This window comes from Thermobia domestica, chromosome 2 (assembly GCF_964235325.1).
Source record: "Thermobia domestica chromosome 2, izTheDome1.hap1.1, whole genome shotgun sequence".
Lineage (NCBI taxonomy): Eukaryota > Metazoa > Arthropoda > Insecta > Zygentoma > Lepismatidae > Thermobia > Thermobia domestica.
Genome location: NC_137455.1, coordinates 76428952 through 76450736, shown reverse-complemented (window position 1 = coordinate 76450736; position 21785 = coordinate 76428952). Strand labels below are relative to the sequence as shown.

The 21785-nt window shown below is 36.4% G+C and overlaps 1 protein-coding gene across 1 annotated transcript in view; it reads left to right on the top strand.

Moving 5' to 3' along the window:
* The first annotated feature begins 15611 nt into the window (after positions 1 to 15611).
* The window catches only part of LOC145679082 (uncharacterized), a 48695-nt gene continuing 42521 nt past the window's right edge, over positions 15612 to 21785 (top strand). The window contains exon 1 of the mRNA XM_081749678.1: positions 15612 to 16753. Within this exon, the coding sequence (XP_081605804.1) occupies positions 15612 to 16753 (1142 nt within the window). The remainder of the gene's footprint in view (positions 16754 to 21785) is intronic.

Below are 21785 nucleotides of genomic sequence, written 5' to 3'. Positions count from 1 at the left end.
TGACGACAGTGTCACAGAACGTGAGCTTAATTGAGAACGTGAACCTAGTCGTTTGTTAAAGCCATTTGGTGAATCTAAGGACTGCGCTATTCTTTGATAATGTACTGTGCACAAGGGCTCCCATGTTAAACTAATTGCCATTATTATCTTGAACTTTGTAAAGTGAATTATAATAGGGTTTAATAAGTTTTTCTCAGCCGAGAACGAGATGTAAGTGAAATTTTATACTATAACTAAATTAACCCTGAATCTATTTCTCGGTTTATGATTTTTTTTACTCTGTTTGAATTTAGGCAACCCGTAAAATACATGTGACAAAACATATAACTTTAATTAGCTTGATAAGGTGGTTAGGTAACCAAATTGACACTTCTTTGATTTTAGTTTAGCTTCCCTTTCAGCAGCGGGGCTATATGAAACGTGGACCTGCAGTTTAAAGTAGGATCCGAACCACATGAGCTCCCACCGGGAATCGAACCAAAGTCTCTCACGCCAAAGGCGTATGCGCTTACCGATTAGCCACGACGGAGCTCTGAATTCACACTCGTGATGCGTTGCATTGCATAATTTACAGTTGCTGGCAACTGAAGAAATGCCCTTTTAGAACCAGTTAAAATAACCGGATGTAGACTAAAAATATTGTGAGATTCACAAGTAATGAATGTTGAGGAAGACACTTTTTAAATTGTGGAATCCACTATAGGAAAACAAAGGTAGTACTTGAAGAAGAAAGTTACAAAAATTCTTCTCTCCCCCAAAAAGGAAAATTTCTTTTAAAAAAAGAAAAACGAAAAAGAAGAAGAACTGCTTTTATGGGAAAAGAAGTTCTATGTTCCCAAAAAGTCTTCTTTCTTGCATGTCTAGATATGTCTAGATAGGAGCTCAATTCTAAAAAACTGAAATCTATATCTATATCTATATATCTATATACCGTGTCCCAAAATTCCAGTAACACGTTTCTTAATTTATTACACAAAAACTACAAGTGATATAGCTGTCATGTATATGTCATATCGTCGCATGAGAACCAGAGGAACGTAACTTCAAAAATGCGGTTTTCGTTTCCTTCATGCTTGGACATAATTTTGAAAGCCCCATTTGGTGTAAATGGAACGTAACGCCATCTGTTCTCCTGTCGATCATCTGTTGTAATGTAGCTCAATTACCATCTTATTAAAAACACATCTTTCTAAGAAGATAATATTTTTTATCCTCTCGCCTGTAAACCTACGAAAATGGAGTTACGTTCCTCTGGTTCTCATGCGACGATAGGAGAGTATATCTCAATTTTTTTTAAGACAATGTTGGTAGTTTCCACATTCACGGCAGTTGGCGTTTGCATCGGCGTGTTGTAAACATGGCGACTCCTGCTGCAGAGCGTGCTTTCTGTATGTTGGAGTTCGATAAAAAACAAGAGTGCTAACTCCATGTGACTTCTTATGGGGATACATAAAAGATAATCTATATGTGCCACCGTTACCAGAAAATGTAAAACTCAAGCGCAGGATTGAAGAAGTGGCTACCACTGTCCCTCAGGATATGCTCCAACGAGTATGGCAAGAATTTGATTAGCCTACCGCCTAGTAGAGATCTGCACGGGCCGAATTTTTCGGCCCGAGCTCAATCCAGCCCGAATGTACGTAGGCCCGGCCCAGCCCGGGCCCGAAAAGTTTTGGAGATTTTCGGCCCGAGCCCGGCCCGGCCCGATAAGTTTTTAAAAATTCTTGGCCCAATCCCGGCCCGGCCCGATAAATTTTCGAAGTTTCATTTTGTAACACTTTTCACGGGCACACTTCTTTAACGTTTGCCTTTATTCTAATTATCGTTTAACGAATGTCAATAATTATTAAAGAATTGCAATTATATCGGCCTCAGCACGGCCCGATCTGAAGAGAAATCAGTGTCAGCCCGCCCAAGCCCGGCCCGGCCCAAAGAAATAATAGAGTCGGCCCGGGCCGGGCCGGGCCGGGCTTCGGGCCTCGGGCCAGGCCCGGTCCGTGCAGGTCTCTAGCGCCTAGACATACGTCGTGTTACACATGGTTCCCATACCTAGGCATTGTGAACTCATACATTAAAAAAAATATTTGAGATACTCTTTCATATGGCATATACACGACAGCTATATGGCTATTCACTTATAGTTTTTGTGTAAGAAATTAAGTAAAGTGCTACCGGTTCTAAAAATGTTCACGAAACACAGAGCACTATTCTACAAGTCAAAATAAACCAAAAACTATTTGTATACCTTTCGGCTCCTCATATGCAGACGCAAATTGCACTATGTGTTAACATCGCAGATAAAGAATCATCTACCAATCCATCAAATAGTTACATCGATTCTTACCAGATAACAGTTAAAGTCAAGACGTTGACATTAGCACTACTTATTACTTTAACAATCGATGTAACTGTGTGATGGATTTATAGAGCAATGCTAATGGTTCCAAGTTAATATACGATATTGCCACATAGTGAAATTTTGATTCTCCATAGCGGCTAAAGGAGGCACCGGAGAGTATTCCATCATATAACATTTTCGTTTTATTTTGACCTGTAGAATAGTGCTCTGTGGGCGTCATATATATAATAAATGAATTGATGCACGAGTTGCTGGGTTCAATTCCGGCTGGAACAGCATCCAAAGAACTACAATAATTCTGATCCCCCTTTAAACTGTAGGTCTTGTTGTATATAACTTCAATGTTAACAAACGATGCAAATACAAGGGAATCAATCTATCAGTCAATTAAAAGTTGGGGCGCATTGCTTGTACTTTGCCACATTTGCAACAATTAAATATTAAGAAAAAGAAATTAAATATTAAGAAATATTAAGGCGAGTGCAAAATTGTGATAATCATGAATAGATGGCAAAAATGCTGCTTAAAATAGAGATTATACTTCCTCCATCTTTCCATTTACGAAGCAATTCATTCAATAATCACATTTCTCTCAAATTCAAGTGATACATATTGAAACTTTTCTTAAGGGTCAGTTGAATCCAATCAGAGAGAAAGAGTGTACAGATTTTATTGTTTTATTTCATTTATTGTTCGGTACATTGCAGGGGCACACCTAGAAATTTTCGTTTTGAGGGGTCCAAGCTTTGGTGGTTCGGGGATCGAATACTACAAGCCACTACGTCTATTCAGTATTGAATGGGTATTATTCTGCACCCGAAAAGACGATAAGTAATTGTAAAATAATTCTTCCTATATTTTCAAGCAAAAATGATAGAACTAGATTGTTTTCATAAGTGAAATAGTACAAATGGAGACGTATTTTTATCTATCGTCGATTACTGCATTATTATACTCTTTGCAAACATTGTTTTAACATATTTTAAAAGTCTTTGCATCATCATTATCATCTTATGTATTCTGCCATTATTTGGCAGGTCACTTACCGCAAACTGACAAGCTTTCATGAACAGATAATCTCTTCATCTTCACGTACGATTTCTCTGTTTCAATATCACCCATTAGCTCAAGACTTTTCGCCCGTCCATATTTTTCCTGCCACCATACCTTCTAGCATGTTTCTTACGATACAATTCTTTCTCAGCTAATGTCAAAACCAGTTTTCTTCCGCTTTTCAATTATATCTGAAATTGTTCTTTTCTCCCCTACTATTTTAAAACACTTCCTGATTCACTTTCTGTTCGATCCTACTAATTCTCTCCATTCTTTCCTAAACTCACATTTATAAAGCCTTCAGTCTTTTTTTGTTTCCATCGCGTTTGTGTAATGCTCATGTTTCTGTACCTTAGAGTACAATACGAAACATTTTATTAGCTTTTATTTTATCCATGTTTATATGTTACTAGACAAATTTGTAATCTAAGATTAAGTAATGTTTTTCAATTGAAATAAAAATAACATACATGTTGTTGAAGTACTATCTTGGTTCCAATTTCGCGATATTAAATGAATTTAAGCTTTCGTTGAGTTAGGAATCTAAGAACAGTTTAAATCCTCTCTTGTTCGTTTAACTCCATTGAAAAATGAAATTCCCACGGATATCTATTCGTTGCTGAATTTCTGATCAGACTATTGCGTAGGTGAAAGTGCAGACAAGTGGTGCAGCATGCAATTCAAATCATCAAATTGAGTTGGGCCAGATATCATTTATAAAAGACTCTTCATATGCTCTATTATGTATTACATAATCACGTATTAGTATTGACATTTCTTCACACCTTTGCACCTTGTGGAAGAACATATTAAGAATTTGAAAAAAGCAAGATTGGCCATTATGCTATGTAGTCACATTGACGAAATGCATATCTTATATCCAGACAAAGCAACATTTCCAAAATACACTCTATACACCATGTGTGATTTATGTGATTATAAATAAAGCTTACATTATTCAAGTGGAAATGATTGAGGAAATCGTGATATATTGTTCATAAATATTGCAATATGCATGATGATAAAATTCTACCACATTATTCTTATATGTTGTTCAAAAGTGAGAAGTATTTATTGATAAATCTCATTGAGCAGAACAAAATTGCATGAGTGTTCGTAGGTTTCTTTAAGAAAATTTCCCTTTTTCACTCAAAATTTCTTCAACTGCTTGAAATTTTCCCTTTTCTTATGAAATTTTCCCTAGCTTTTTCAGTGTCCAATTCCTGACAGAAATTATGTCTTAAAATTAATTTAACTGTGGTAAAGGAAGTGCCAACCATATTTGTTTTATTTATTTGCTTTCTGCTTCTATTTTTCACTTTTCCTTCATTTTTTTACACAAAAAATCACATAAATACACTCAGCCAACAGTGAGTGCAAATTATGCTGTTTTGAATAGGTACACAAACTATTGCTATTGTGTTGGTTTATTTCTGAAGAACAAAGAAAAATAGGAGCATTTATATTGAGCAATCAGTTGGCACGAAAATTTCCCTGGATTTTCACGTTTTATCGGAGAATTCCCTTTTTGCTAAATTTACCTACGAAAATTTCCCTAGATTAGGGAAAATTCCCTCAAACTACGAACACTGAAAGGCATGTATGAGGATAAATCCTCATGCACAGTTTCCAAGAAAATCGATTAAAAATTTTTTTATGGCGCCAAAACATATGCCAATCGCGGTTAACAATAACAAGCTCAATAATATGCCACTTGTTAAAGTGAAACTGATATTAAAATATCCCATCAAACCTTTCAGTATGGTACCAATAAGAGGATAGTAATACACACTATGGTTAGTGAAATATATAATAAACTAAAATTATGATTAGCTCTTAAATTTTAATTATCTGTCTGTCTTCTTTCTTTCTTTTCTCTTTTCTTCTGTATAGCGTTTTGTATTATACGTTGATAGTTAAAGTAACGTTTCTAAATTAAAAGCAGGATGTAGAGAAAAAAAAAAGAGCGGATGAAAGATGAGCGATTGGCGAAGGTTCTGAATTCGAGCTCCGCGGCCATCCATACGGGCTTTCTACATTTCTTTCTGTGTTATCATTCAATGCTGCGATGATATTTCTAATAATATTGTAAAACTGGGACATTACATCACGAGGGACATTACAATATACTTATACAGTAATTCCTAGACTATTTTGTTTCAAAATGTATATCCATATTTATTTGTTGCTTCCAATGGAAAATTAGCTTATAAAGAAACAAGAAATAAATATTTAAAGGAAACAGGAGCTTTATATGCATACAATTATACAGAGTTCATATGTCTATACATAGTCTTGTATCTCTATACCCTGGCTGGTTCGATCCCAGCTCACATCAATTGGACTTTGTGGTATGGTGCGTAAGATAACCATATAGCCACAATGGATCTCTAGGGACGCCCTGGCTCAGCACACTAATCCTAAGTGGCGGTTCGGTGGCTCAGAGCGTTCAACTCTTGTCCCCAGTTCGCGCCAAGCGAGCTTTGTGGTAGACAAAAACCGTGTGCGTAAATTTTCTCGGAGTTTTCCCTTTTTCTCACACTTTCTTTATTGCACCATTTCATTCATTTCTCATCATCATCCTCTCCTTTAGCTTACACAGCGTAACCATGGAACGTAAAGCGGAAAGATTTCATTTTCTCAATTACGAAGCTAAGAAATGTTAACCATGAGCACACATCAAGAAATCAGAGGACCATTCTGTATTCTTTTTCTACAATATTTTGAGAGGTCAAGATGGCTCAGTGGTAGAATTCTCTTCTCCGATGTAAGAGAAGTCTCGGTCTACAACAAAGAATTGAACATCAGACTACCTTTGCTTTAAAACGTGTTAATTGGCTACATTTAAAAGAAAAAGTTTAACAGTCGTTTTTAATCACTGGAACTATAAGATGTACACGTAGAATCCAAATAAAATATAATATCACTAAGGATCGAGCCCAGGTTCTCTCTACGAAAGAGAATGATATAACCATTTAGTTACGAAAGAGGTCTACTTGGGTACTATCTATAATCGTTTTTGTAAATTTATTGCACTAATATTGTAAAAAAAAATCTTGATTTGAATTGTGGAAAACAAGGTAGGAAAAAAGGTTGCATAGATGCAACTAAACAATCTAAATAAAGTAACGGAAATAAACAACTGATTTTGTTACATCTGACCTTACTCAACTTCGAAGTAGTAGACATTACATCGTATTTGCACAACATGCATATAAATACTACAAGAAATATAATTAAAGAAACCGGCGGCGTAAAAACATTTTTTACTTTTAAGTGATGACCATGTTCATAGAGAAAGTAATTTCTTTTCAACTCTTTTTCTCGTGTTACGCAGAAAGTGCGTGAACGAAAGTGGTATTGAAGCTTTCATGGAGATTAAACAAGAAAGGAAGGGAAACTTATTATTACCAAGGTCAATCAGGTGAAAGGTCATTTCTACGAGTGAACTTGGTCATCTCCCTTTCTCGGGATCTTAAACCTGCTTCTTAAAAAAAATTTAAAAAAAAAAAGCCAGTTTTGATTCCAGTGGAAAGTTTATAAGATTTCTCGCTTCGTATAACATGGTAGGATGTATGAAATTTTTCGCTTGCAGAATCAATGTTTTTATTCAAGATTTTATATAGTCTTAAAAAATAAAACTAGAATAAGGGAGTGGAGTGTTTAACCTATTGACTTAAGAATCGTGACGTATCACGCCAAAACGCTTATCGTGACTACCTTGAATGGGATCGTCTTTTTACTTTCTCTAGTGAAATGTAAATTGTAGATATTATAATATTATTATAACTCATTTGTGTATTTATAATAAATCAAATCAGGTAATATTACAATTATTGACATCAATGTACTGTAAAATTATTGAATTCTTTACAGACCTTGAGTTTGGAAAAAAAATATATCCATTTGCCTCTTTCTTAGTATTTACAATGTCGCATTCATTACCCGCAGTCAAACAACTACCAGGTGGCCAAAAAAGTTCATGCCGTTTGAGCATTGAAAAGAAAACAAGCGCACACAAAAGGTTTACACAATATTTATTCAGGAAAATAACCTCCACCCCCTTCTACAACCTTTTCCCATCTACGAATAAGTCTATAGATGTCATTTTTCTAGAAATGTGTGTCCTGCGACTTATAAAACTGCGCTACTGTATTTTCAACTTCTTCCCGAGTTTTGAACTATCGATTGCGCTTTGCTCATGGTCAAAAAAGAGATAAAAATCTGATGGAGCGACGTCTGGGTAGTAAGTAGGGTGAGGTAAAAGCTCCCACTTAAGTGACGAGATTACTTTCAAGGTCATCCTTGCTGTGTGAAGTTTTGCATTGTCTTGTTGGTACAGAGCCCCTTCTCTGTTCACGAGTATTGCTTCTTTTGGGGTGAGTTTTGTAGCTACCGTTTGCAGTTGTGTTGAGTAAACATCTTTTATGATGGTCTTACCCGTTCCAAAAACTTAAAATGCACTATCCGAGCAGTAGTTAACCATATATACAGTATTACCTTGCGCTGATGAATATTGGGTTTAGCAGACAGAGGCATTAGGTCATTGGGTAGCAACTAATGGTAGGAGCGTTTTTTGTTATCATACATCACCTACTTTTCATCACACATTAAAATACGGTCCAAAATTGGACACCTTTTCTTTCTACTCAGCAAGGATGAACAACTGTTCAGCCGCTAGAGTCTGTTCGCGGCGGTCAGTTCATGCGGGACCCACTTTTTATTTTGCTCATCTTCCACGATCGTCCAAGGTACTTGTAAACGAATGATTTCATCACTTGTGTATCTGTAGGCTGAAGGAGATACAGTACAGTAGAGCGTCGATTATCCGAAGTAATTGGGGGACATGGGTGTTCGGAAAACTGGTTTGTTCGGATAATCGAACTGTACATGTTTATTTGCCAAAAAGAAGTGTGTTGATTGTTGAAACACAGCGACTGGCGGCTTGGCCGGTCAGCAGCGCCTTATGAAGGCCCCATTAGAAGCAATGTTCCGCCAGCGGTGGCTCAGTGCGGCGACTACTGTGGGAAACTTGGTTTGGGAGTGAGGGGGATGATGGACGGTAGGGTGAGAGAGTAACAGGTGCGAGCGAGTACACAGTTCGGTTAAGCGGTCGTTCGGTTGACCGACGTTCGGATAATCGACGCTCTACTGTATATGATTAATGATTCGACAGATAGTCAAAAAGTTCCCGGAATGATGTTGTAATTTTAGCATTTGTGATAATAGATTAATTTAGGCTTGATAGTTTAAGTGCAGAGCTTTCCAACTTGAGTGTCGTGAGATTTTCTGTTAGAAATTCAGAATTTTAAACAAATGAATAACTTGTGATAAAACAGTAATAATATCCTTATTAATTGTCCTTTTTCGCGTTAATTGCGTAACAGACAAGTTGATTTCTACAGTTTTGTGCGAGTAACATTCCATGATACCACTAGACTCTATTGTTAATATTGCAGGGACCTAAATTCAGACTGTATAATGAGGAAAGTCTAAAAATGGGTTTCAAGTGCTGTATCGATGAAGGATGTCTGTCCTATACCAGAGTGTTTAATATCAAGAGAAAAACTAGTGAATGGGTGTCGTACAGAGGCGCACTGGCCGCATCCGAACCCATTCAAAATGTCGTAACTTTTTAAGCAATATACTTCTGTTTTACCTGCGTCACTCCGTCCGGACTTCCTCATTCTTTCGGCTTTGGATGTCCGTAACATTTTTTAAATGTCTTTCTGTGCTTCGAGGCCTTGTCGCTACCCTGCTTCACATCCACTGGTATATTAATAGAGTCTAGGATTGAACTAAGTGTATATTATATAATAATATGCATAGTATAATAGTATAATATACACATATCGAAATAAGTGTATACGTTCGTTCATTGTTAAGTTATGGTCCTCCACTTTATCGCTTCAACCAAGTTTCTGCGGGCTGTAGCTTCGAAATGACATATTTAAGTATCCATTCTGGATATATATATTCTGAGAAATCGTGTTTAACCTGTAGCTGTAAGAATTTCAAAAAACAAAGATAGTTGAAGTAAAATTTACTGTTCCTGGGTATAACTGACTAAATTTACTATTACGTCTGACTATAACAAACGATTCTGCAAACTCGAAATACATGTATTTTAACAACCGGTTCTATCGAACCGGCTGAATATCACCACTGCATGGACCTGCAGTTTAAGATGGAATATGAACCGCAATACACTGAGAAAATCCACTGTCCGAACAGCGATATGTTGTACAAATATACGGAATCCACATGTTTACTACGAAAATCTGTACGGAGTATATGTTATTCATGTGCTACGTACATACTGACATTTTTTCCACTTAAATATTATATCATGCCGCAGCAAGATGTCTGACATCTAACAATCTTCCACAGATTAGTATTTTATATACCTCAGTTATATTTCGTGCATCCATCTGTATGTGATATCCTGACCACCTATATACATTTCTTTGTTTCATACAGAAAGTACGTAAGAAACTAAACCACGCAGATAACTTCCAGTTTGCATGCAACGGATCTCAAATATAAAACCGTTGAAAAAAATTATCACCATATCAATAATATACAAAGGTACCTGAACTGATATAAAATCATGAGTACTTCCAATTAACGAGCAAAGTTGTAATTTTGCATGCTTCTGTTTTTAGTAATGAAGACAATTAGAGAATTATTAAAATATATTTATTTTACATTTCCAGGAAGTAAAAAGAGGAGATAAAATATGACTGTTATTTAAATGGGTCTTTTTCTGGATATAAAATATATTTTAGGTTATTGCAACTGGAATTAAAAATTGAAATTTGGTACATTTTAAAGTTTTGATAGTATTATCTAAATAAATTAAAACAGAATAAAAAATTCCCAAGTGTAGTGGGGTTTTATGGGGAACTGAAATATCTTTCCCATGTTATTTAAATGTAACACCTTCTACATCTTATAATTATTAGGAACTTTCGGTATGATTACAGCAATAAAATTTGGAATGTTTGTAATCTTCCGGAACTAACTCACAGACAAATCACCTAAAGTGAATATTTCTAGTCTTAACTATATATAAAACTACATGAGCTAACATAAATTATTGAGCATTTCCTGTAGGACCACAATGATTAAATTTCGAATGATTGCAGCTTTCCGAAACAAACCCACAGGAAAATTGCCAAAAGTGAATATTTTTAATTTTTAGGGGGTCTAAAGAGGGGATGAAGAATTTCCCCATGTTATTTAAATGGGCAGTTTTTTTTTTAACCTATAATCTGATGTTTTAGGTACTTAGAATTGGAACAAAAACTTGAAATTCGGTATGCTTGTACGTTTTAATTAGCGATACCTAAGTAAATCATCAGAAATAAAAATTTAAAACCGTAGAGTGGTTTTATGGGGAACTTAAAAATTTTTCCCAAGTTACTTATGTGGGACGTCTTCTACACTTCAAAATGTTTAGGCACTTCTGGCAGGATTAGAATGAAGAAATTTGGCATGATAGTAGTCTTCCAGGACTAATCGACAGAAAAATTGCCAAAAGTAAATATTTTTAATTTTTTAGGGATCTAAAGAGGGATGAAGAAATTCCCATGCTATTTGAATGGGTGTTTCCTTGCGATACAAAATCTTATATTTTAGATAGTTGAAATAGGAAAATAAACTAGAAATTCGGTAGAATTGTGAGTTTGAGAGATACGACGCCATAGGCCGAGCAAAGGCGAGGGTGTGGGGGCGAAGCCCCCAGCTTGACAAATTTAATAAATATGAAGAGCAAATGCATGAAATTCACTGTTGGTGCAAAGGCTGATACGTAAGACATGCGGGGCCCCAAGCCGACAGCTAACCAAAGGCTAGTATATGTATATATATATATATATATATATATATATATATATATATATATATATATATATATATATATATATAGGTTTTCATTTCAGGATTCGTTTTCCAAAGCTTTTTGGTGTTGTTTACGAATACCCTGCATATAATACGTCTGTACATAAGAGCATACCAGTAGTAACTTATTCCCAAATCGACAAAAGTATTGTATCTATTCGTAACTATTGTTAACTAGAATAAATTACAGATCAAGACCCCTATTTAAAAAAAAGGAGGGGTCACGTATTTTACGCACTCCAGAATCTACAGCTATACTCACTGCCTTATCTATATTTTATTTATCTGTGGCCTCGCGTAGCGTAGCCACTAACGCTCTCTTCTTTCGTGTGAACGATCTGAATTATGATTCCAGGGTAGAAATACTCGGCCGAAAAGTTGCAAAAGACTTTTCAGCTCATTCATCCAGAGTATAGTTTTTTTTTTTCTGGGTTTTCCTCCATTCAAATGCCAGGGTAATATCTTACGCGTACATAGAGATGCCAGATCTTTTCCTTCCTTCCCCTACTATTTCTTTTTTTCTTTTAGACTTATCTGGATGATGTGATTGCCGAGGGACATAAACTCTTACACTTGATGGACTTAAAAGACCATAGGTGCAGGATGTCAAGGTAATCCGAATCCTAAATCATATAAGTGTCAGTGCTACGTGTATTTGATAACAAATAATTTGATAACCAAATGTTTTTAGGAACAGGAAGTAGAGATAGCCAATCAATCCAGGTTGCACAAGTACAAAAATGAATGAGCTCCATATACATATATGCTTCTGAAGACCTACATATATGGTAAAGTGTTCACAAACACCAGGTAACTAACAAGAACAATATTAGCATCAATTAACATGGCCTTTGTTCAATTAGTTCCGAGTAAACAGTTCAATTAACTATATATTTTGTGTGTTTTCTCTTCTTCTTCTTCTTATTATTATTATAAAGCAGGGTTTGTCAACCTGGGGATCGGGAGCCCTAGAGGATCCACAAAGGGAGGTGAAAAGGATCTAGTAGCGGAAAAAAAATATTTTTAACGATTATTTTGAATGTCTCATTTTGATAGAAATATTTTTATTTCCATACTTAGTGTCAATACAGCAATACATATTAAAACAAAATTTTAAACTAGTAAGGACTTTTTTTTTTTTTTTTTTAGAAAGGAATCGAAATAAAAGAGGAGTGGAACTGGAGGAAAACTGCATATTGAAATACAGTGACGTATTTACGATTTTGTTTCGGAGGGGGCTTTGCTAACTTTCGGGGGGGCTATGCCTGAAAATGTGACAGTTCTGCAAGATATTTCATATACTTTACTATAGTAAGTAAGGTTTTGGGGGGGCTTAAGCCCGGAAGCCCTCCCCCTAAATACTCCACTGTTGAAATACAAGATAAAATGAAATAAAATAAAAGCTGCATATTAAAATACAGTTTAAAATGAAAGCTACACACATGTACAATTATAAGAGATAGGTAGTAACAGTGGCGTATTTACGATTTTGTTTCGGGAGGCGCTTTGCAAACTTTACTCATGGAAATATGAAAATTCTGAAAGATATTTAATTTCTTTGAAATAATAAATAAAATTTCGGGGGGGGGCTTACCCGAAATTCCTCTTAAATACGCCACTGGGCAGTAATAATAATAAAAAATCTTATTACAAATAGGGATGCGCTCGAGTCGAGACATGTCTCGAATCTCGACTCGACTCGACTCGAATTCGAGTCGAGATTCGAGTCGAGACACACTTTGTAAAATTCGAGACGAGTCGAGACAAACGCATTTCTCGACTCGAATTTTCGAGTCGAGACTCGAGTCGAGTCGAGACAGCTGGTAAAAATCTCGACTCGACTCGAATGTCTCGAAAATTTTTCTATAATTTTTAATATTATTTTGAAGAAAGTGCTCGATCAGAAACACTCGGCACGAGAATTTCGGAAACTGCAGGACTTGTCAGGTGTTCAAGGAGTGCTATGGTGATTGTCTTCAGCAAGTGGCGAAACCAAGGGGAAAAGACGTCCAAATGTCGACGGGTTGTGTGCCCCACCTCATTACAGATGTCGAACGTCGTAGGCTGGGCAGACTGGTAAAACAGAACAGGCGGCGAACTGCGTCAGAACTAAGATCAGAGTTTAATGCTGGGAAAAGTACAAGTGTGTCTGAACTAGTGTTGTCAAATTTCCGGAAATTTTGAACCATTTTTTTTAAAGCGTTTTTTTCGATTTTCCGGAAAAATTGAAAAATAAATATGTTTGTATTAGGTTAATTTTACTAGTAATGATATCTCTTTTTTTTTTTCAAACACGCGAAAAATTTAAGTTCAAAAATTTCAATATTGCGAATATTAAAAAATAGCACTCGAAAATAAAACTATTCCAATTATTATCTATATATTAAAATACTAGATTTACGCGTATATGTTTCTCCTCACAGAAAAGTTTATATGTTTGTCTCCAATCCTTTCAACAATGAGATCTCGAACCCACAAGTGCCGTTTTCATTTGTCGATTCCAAATTTTATGTAAATTGTCCAGTTCTAATTGAATATTTTTATATTAAAAAAACATGGCCATTAGTTCTTTATTACATTTATAGGGGTACACAAGAAGTACTGTGGGGGCGCGGTGACTCAGTGGTAGGGCGTTCATTTCCTGTGCATGGGGTCCCTGGTTCGATCCCAAATCGCGCCGTGTGGACTTTGTGGTGGACAAACACCATGCTCGTGGGTTTTCTCGGGGTTCTCCCGTTTCCTTCCACTTTCTTCATTCCACCATTTCATTCATTTCTCATCATCACCGTCTCCTTTAGCCTAACCGCTATAATCGTGGGACGTAAAACTAAAGATTTCATTTCACTAGAAGTACTGAAATTTCTGAAAAAGTAAAGCATCATACCCTACGAGTTATATATCCCAACACCACATAGTTGTATACAGGGGTTGTATATCTGTCAGACGTTTGTTTCATGGCCAAATGATAATGAAAACGAAGGATAACCATTTCTCAAGTCTAAGATTAATCTTCATTGTTTGGAGAGGGTTTTTTTCAATAAACACCGTTTATCACTGACATAATTAATTGTGTATGTACTTTATTTACTTATTAAATAATGCATGCAAATGCATGCATACACGATATGGACATTCAGTAAATGGATACTTGAATATATGAATTCAATTATCTATACAAGCCGGCTACAAATATTTTGTCCAAACTACTCTTTGGGATGAGCTTCTTACCAGATGTGTAGCCTAACGAAGGACCACACATATGTTATCGAAACTATTGTGCTATTTTTTTTTTTTTTTTTTTTTTTTTATGCTTTGGCAGAAAGTTCTGTAGATATCGAAGCTCGCTAGTGAAGCCATATCTAGCATAATTCACTCCCATTTAGCATATAACATCTTGACTTTAGCATCTTGGCAAAATCTCATTCTTTCCTCTGGAGAACAGAAAAAGAACGAACATTTAGATGGCTCACTGACCATTGGGAATTATCCCTTAGTTAAAGCGATGGTTGGAGTAATAAAACCAGTTAGTATTTCTGCTGTTGTATTGTTGAATTCACAGAAATGTTCAAAAATAAGCAAAACGTGACTCTGTACAAGATGTTTACTTACCCATAGTTTTATTATTGTCAACTGAACCCTGAGTGTCTGGGATGTTTCAGTCCCTTCTCACTTTACAACTTGAGAGGGGAGGGGGTATGGCCGCTAAAAGAAATGCTTCAGTGCTGCGTCGGAAGCGGCATGTTTTGTATATATTTCTTAAAATATTATCCATTCTTAAAGTATAAATTCCCCCTTCCTCCTCTGATTCTCTTTCCAATACAGAAATGAAGAAAGAATCCTGAACCCTCCCGAAAATGCAAAAATGAATGATGCGTACAAATAACAAATCTGTGGATGAATCAAATAATGCAGATACATGAGAAGATGATGATGAAGATAACAATGCTTGATGCAGCGCAGTCCACCACATGTAAATAGATTTGAAGGTAATATTATCCATAAGTAGAAGCTTTGCTTTGTATATACTTAAACACAAACAAACTATTTGCTGAGCAAAACAATATATTCACATAAAAAACTACATGCGTGTTACAGTTTCGCCAACTAACATTTTGGCTTCATCAGACACTATCAGATAAGGGACAAGATAAGGAGAAAGGCTAAGGTAATTGTGGAAAGGAGCATAAAGAAGCCAAAGGGAAACCTTTCAAAACATGAGTACAGTGTGTTGAAGGATATAAAGAAGCGAAAAGACATATGTGTGCAACAAGCGGACAAAGGTGGTGCGATTGTAGTGATGGAAAAACAATGGTACAAAGAAAAATTGAATGAGATCTGTGATGATACTTACGAGGTGATAGGTGAAAGATCTGTGTGTGAGGAAATTAAAGAAAAAGTTTTAGTATCACTAACAAAAGCAGGTTTTGAAAGAGGTCTTAATAAAGAAGGCAGGATACCGGTAATGAAAGGTTTTCCAAAAGTCCATAAGGAGGAGGTAAAACTGAGACCAGTATTAGATTGCCGAGGAAATATATTTGAACCATTGGAGGAGGAGTTAAAGAAGGTTGTGGAAATGTTAAGGAGGCAACAAGACAGTAGCAGTGTGAAAAACTCGGTTGAGTTAAGAAGAAGGTTGGAGGAAGTAGGACAGAGCAAAGCTAAAACAATCATGTTCAGTGTTGATGTGAAGGCTATGTTTCCAAGTCTAAGAAGAAACAGCATTGTTAAAGTCATCACTGAATTGATGAAGGACAGGAAGATCAATGGTTGGAGCGGAGAAGGACTGAAGGAGGCCCTGAAGACTATATGGAATAACAGTTATTGTGTTATAGGTGATAAGTTAGTGAAAATCAAGGAAGGACTAAGCATAGGTTCCAAGCTGAGTCCAGTGCTAGCAGAAATTACTATGAACGACTGGGAGAAGAAAGTAAGGATGAAAGGAAGTGACAGATTAGTGTTTTTTGCTAGATATGTGGACGATTGCTTGGGGATTTGGAAAGGAACTGTAAGGCAATTGGAAAAGTTTGTAAAAGAAATTGAGGATCTAGAGAAAGGCATACAACTGGAGCTAGAGGTAGAAAAGGAAGAGGCTATAGTTTTCCTGGATATGAGAAAAAGGAGGAAACAAGGAGTGATATACACAGAATGGTATCAAAAAAGTTGCGCGTCGGGAAACTATTGCCACGCCAGAAGTGATGTAGATTACTCGACCAAGAGGAATTTCATCCTTAACATGGAGAATAGAATTAAGCAAATAAACAGTGAAAGAGACAAGGCGGAACAGACTATACAGTCATTCCATAAGCAGCTGGAGAATAATGGATACGATAGAAAGAGGCTAAAATACAGAAGGAGATGGGAGAAGAAAAACGAAGAAAAAGAAGAAAGAAGCCGAGAAGGAGAGCAGAGTGAAGGAGGAATAGAAGAAAGAAGAAAAACGTGGTGGGGGATAGAAAGTTTGGGAGAAGAAACAGAAATCATTAAAAGAATGCTTAAGAAGATGGGGGGCATCTCAACTTACAGAAAAGGGAGTAAGAGGCTTCTGCAAGTAATAAGGGAAAAAAGAAGGAAGAAGACAGAAGAAGAACAAGGGGTAATAATGGAGAAAAAAGGAGTTATTTATAAAATTCAGTGCGGCGAGTGTGATATGTGTTATATTGGGGAAACTGGAAAGAGACTAAGAGAGCGTATAAGACAACATAAGGATGACGTTAGGCTAGAAAGGAGCAAAAATGCGGTCTACAAACACGTAAGGGACACGGGACATTCAGTTAATTGGAATGAAGTGAAAATTCTAAGCGAGGAAGAAAGAAGCATAGTTAGGAAATGGAAGGAGGCACGGTTTATAGAAATGGAGGGTAATAAAGCTATGAACTGGAACTCAGGACTGATCATCGACCAACAGTGGAATAGGTTGTTAAAAAAGCTTAAAATATAAGATTCGGAATACACAAATCTATTATGGTTGTTGTATATATATATATATATATATATATATATATATATATATATATATATATATATATATATATATATATATATATATATATATATTGATTGATTGTCTCACACGTGTTTATGTATATATTAGTCTATATTAGTTATATCTATACGTGTGTTTATATATGTTTATATGTAATGGTATATTTATATATATATATATATATATATATATATATATATATATATATATGTGGTTCTATAGTGTATGTGTATATACTGTATGTGTGTGTCGTCTTTTTAAGCATATGCGTAATTGTATGTTTATCTGTTTAATTATTTATATATTTATTTATTTATGTGTATTTTTTATTTATTTATTTACATATATTTATATAATTATTTAATTATTTATGTCAATTATTTGTTAGTTTAGATTAGTTGTGCTAAAATCGTCCTTTTTATGTGTGTGTAATTTACAACAGACAGGAAGCCTCGGTATAGGGTAATACAAATTAGAATACTTGAAGGGGATTGGCTGCTGAAAAAAAAAAAAAAAGATAGTGTCTGATGAAGCCAAAATGTTAGTTGGCGAAACTGTAACACGCATGTAGTTTTTTATGTGAATATATTGTTTTGCTCAGCAAATAGTTTGTTTGTGTTTAAGATTTGAAGGGTTCATATTTGTGTATGTGTACGAGTGTATGTACTTGTTTCTGAGTATTTATATGCGCGTGTGTCTTGCAATTGTTATATTAATATCCACTGGATTAAGTGAAAGTATAAAATGGATTTGATGACTGCCAAATTGACGTCACCTTGGTAAGTCATTATTTTTTAATATTTAGTAATATTAAATTAGATTATAGTTTAGCGTCGTTTTCAGGAGCAAAGCTCTACAAGACGTGAACGTACAGTTTAACGTCGGATTTGAAACACATGAGCTCCTACCATGAATCAAACCTTGTTCGAGAAAGGCGCATACGCTAATCATATAGCAACGGGGAGCTCAACATTTAGTGATATGTATATTAAGTTGTAAAATTATATTCGTTTAATTTTCACTAATACAATCTTCACAATGTAAAGCATTCGCTAGGCACGTTATCTTGTTTAAAAACAAAAAGCCATCTCTTATGTTTCCGTCTCGAGGTTGGACTGCGGGATGATAGAAATCCGAAAGAGATGTTTTTATTATATTTTGTACAGTAGATCTGCTCCTTCATAATCTCCGTGTTTGATAAGAATGAACCTCCCTGGCTCACGTATACGTAATATAACAAACCATGCACATTAAATGCAAGACTAATATAGCAAACATTGAAGATGTCCTAGAAAATTTTCTTCGACCGCCCATATCTGGAGGTACACAATTTCGCAACTCAGTGGATACGATGTGGATGTATTCAAAGTCTACTGATTTACCCATAAAATTTAAATTTTATAACAATATTCTCAGTGAATACTAACCTGAGTAGAACTATTTTTTTAATTCGATCGCTAAAGGAGTTTTTTTTTTTTTTTTCACCAGGTCTCGGTAATCGTCTGGCACGAAAACTGAAGTTTCTACAAGTGTTTCCCCAGCAATTTTTTTGAGAAAGGGGTCCTCCAGGAGCGTTATTTAGGGTGTAATTCCTGCGTTTGTTATATACATATATAGATATAGATAGATATAAATATAGATATACTGTGTATATGTATAAAGATAAGTAGGAGCGGGTCTTTAAAATTAGTTCGGAAAGACAATATGAAAATCTGGCATAATTTGCAAGAATCTATCTAGTCTAATATAAATAAAATAAATAGTTTGTTTGTGTTTGTCTGTCTGTATGCAGCCTGGGAACCAGACGAGTGGACCGAGAGTTACCAAATTTTAGTCAGGGGTACCCTGGCCCAGGCCCCAGATCAAGACGAATCTTTTTTTTTTTTAAATTCGAACCAGGGGGTCTCAGGGTGCGCTTACAGGGACATGTAAAAGAGGTAGAAAATGGCCGATATTACTGTCGAATTCAGTTTTCGCGGTCGCTGAAATCAATGGTGAAACTCTGATCACATTAACTTACAAATTCACCCTATTCGGGCCGGTGGTCACCGGAGGAGGGGGGGGGGGTCGGATACCGAGACATGTAAAAGTAATCCAAAATCACCGACATTAGTGTCAAATCCATAGTTTTCGCGGTCACTAATATCGATGGTGACACTTCCATTTGCGATGATTTGCAAATTAAGCTATAATTGTATGCGGGCAGGGAAAAATCTTTAAGTTTTGCGTCCCACGGTTATGCCAGTTAGGCTAAAGGAGATGGTGATGATGAGATATGAGTGAAAGGGTGGAATGAAGAAAGTGGGAGGAAACGGGAGAACCCCGAGGAAACCCACGCACACGGTGTTTGTACACCACAAAGTTCACTTGGCAGGGGCTGGAATCGAACCCGGGACCCCAAGCACCAAAGGTGAACGCTCTACCACTGAGCCACCGCGGCCCTCAATAAGGTTGGAAGCTCGTCAGTCATGGCGGGAGGTGGCACATGCCATAGGAGTGGCACAGAGTGTGATTTCCCGATTGTGGAATCGATTTCAAACAACTGGAAGTGTTCAAAGAAGACAAGGACAGGGCCGTCCACTAGCAACCAAAGCCAGAGACGATCGTTATCTCTTGTTAACAGCCCGTCGAAACCGGCGTCAGAATACAACTCTGCTGCCGCGAGCCTTCCGAACAACAACAGGACGCACAGTATCTACTCAAACGGTCCGCAATCGCCTTCGAGAAGGTGGTCTCTACGCACGTAGGCCTATGGTGTGTGTCCCATTAACTGCATGATCGAAGAGCGTAGGCGGAGGAACATCGTGGGTGGAGACGCAATGAATGGGGCAATGTTTTGTTCTCTGACGAGTTTCAATTCAGTGTAGAGCCTGATAATCGACGTGTTCTCATCTGGAGAGAGTGTGGAACACGACACAATCCCATGTTTGTGCGAGAAACATCCCAGTATCATGGTGGTGTACTGATGGTGTAGGCAGGAATCAGCATTGGTGGGCGTACTGAGCTCCACATCATCCGAAATGGCTCTTTGACGGCTCTCAGATATAGGGATGAGATCACGAAAACTCTTGTTCTTCCTTATGCTGGTGCCATTGGTGATTCGTTCCTTTTTATGGATGACAATACTCGTCCTCACATAGCTCGGTTAGTGGATGAGATGCTGGATGCTGTGGGTATCGCTCGGATGAAGTGGCCAGCATGCTCTCCGGGTCTCGTTCCAATTGAGCATGTCTGGATAATGCTTGGCAGACGAATTGCTGCTAGGCCAGTAAATCCAACAACTATTCCAGAGCTGGAAGTCGCTCTTCTGGATGAGTGGCACAACATCCCCCAAGAACTCATCGATAATCTGATTGAATCCATGCCACGCAGGTGCGAGGCCCTGTTGGCTATTCGAAGTGATCATATGACATATTAAGGAACAATCAGTGTTGTTGCCTTGCCTGTTTGTGAGCAGTTCGAGAGGTGCACACATAACCCACTTGTGTCATGAGCCATGTGAGCAAGGTTTTCCGTGCCCCAACCAGTGTTGGGTAAGTTACTTGTAAAAATGTAACGCGTTACAAGTTACTTTACTTTCTCTTAAAATGTAACGCGTTACTAATGCGTTACTTGCCCCAAAAAAGTAACTGTTACTTTACTTCGAAAGTAACGCGTTACTAACGCGTTACTTTTAGGTCCGAAACTTTGAATATGTGAAAAAATCTTATTACTTCAATTTTCCGTACTACTATTACTACCGCTACATTATTATTATTATTATTATTATTATTATTATTATTATTATTATTATTATTATTATTATTATTATTATTATTATTATTATTATTATTATTATTATTATTATTATTATTGCACGTTCTGAATTGCTTTATGTAAATTTTTACTTGACAGCTATATGAATATTTTCATATCATGTAACATTGACTAAATTCCATACTGCGTTACTCATAGGGATGGGCTACGGTGATCAGACGTACTGATTTTCGCAGTACAGTACTGTTTTTCAAAAAGCTCTCCTGCGTGTTGCGAAGACGCCTAGAAAATCGAGAAATATTATTCTTTTAAATGTTCTGCGAAATGTCCAGAGTTAATTTATTTGCAATATCTTAATGTTTCATTCTTTATTCACAACATTTTGAATCAAATGCACTCTTTTCCTGAAAGATGAACCGCTGTGTTTTTTAACACTCCTCAAAAGACTAAGGATGGAGAACAATCAACAAACAATTTTTTTTTTTTTTACAATACATTGTTTTTACTGAGAAGGGCTTGTTGAGATATCGGTAAGGTAGGAAAAGTTTATTTTTCAACTTATGTTAGTGGTGATCAAGTTAAGTACCTGTAGAAGTTCCCTTGTGCCGGTCTAAATTTTCTCTCATTTCTTAAAATAATACCACGCTTCGAAAATCATTTTTTTTAGCCCAACACGAAGTTTCACTGTATGTTCATAAAAAATAAACCATTTTGTCACTCGTCAAAGCATTT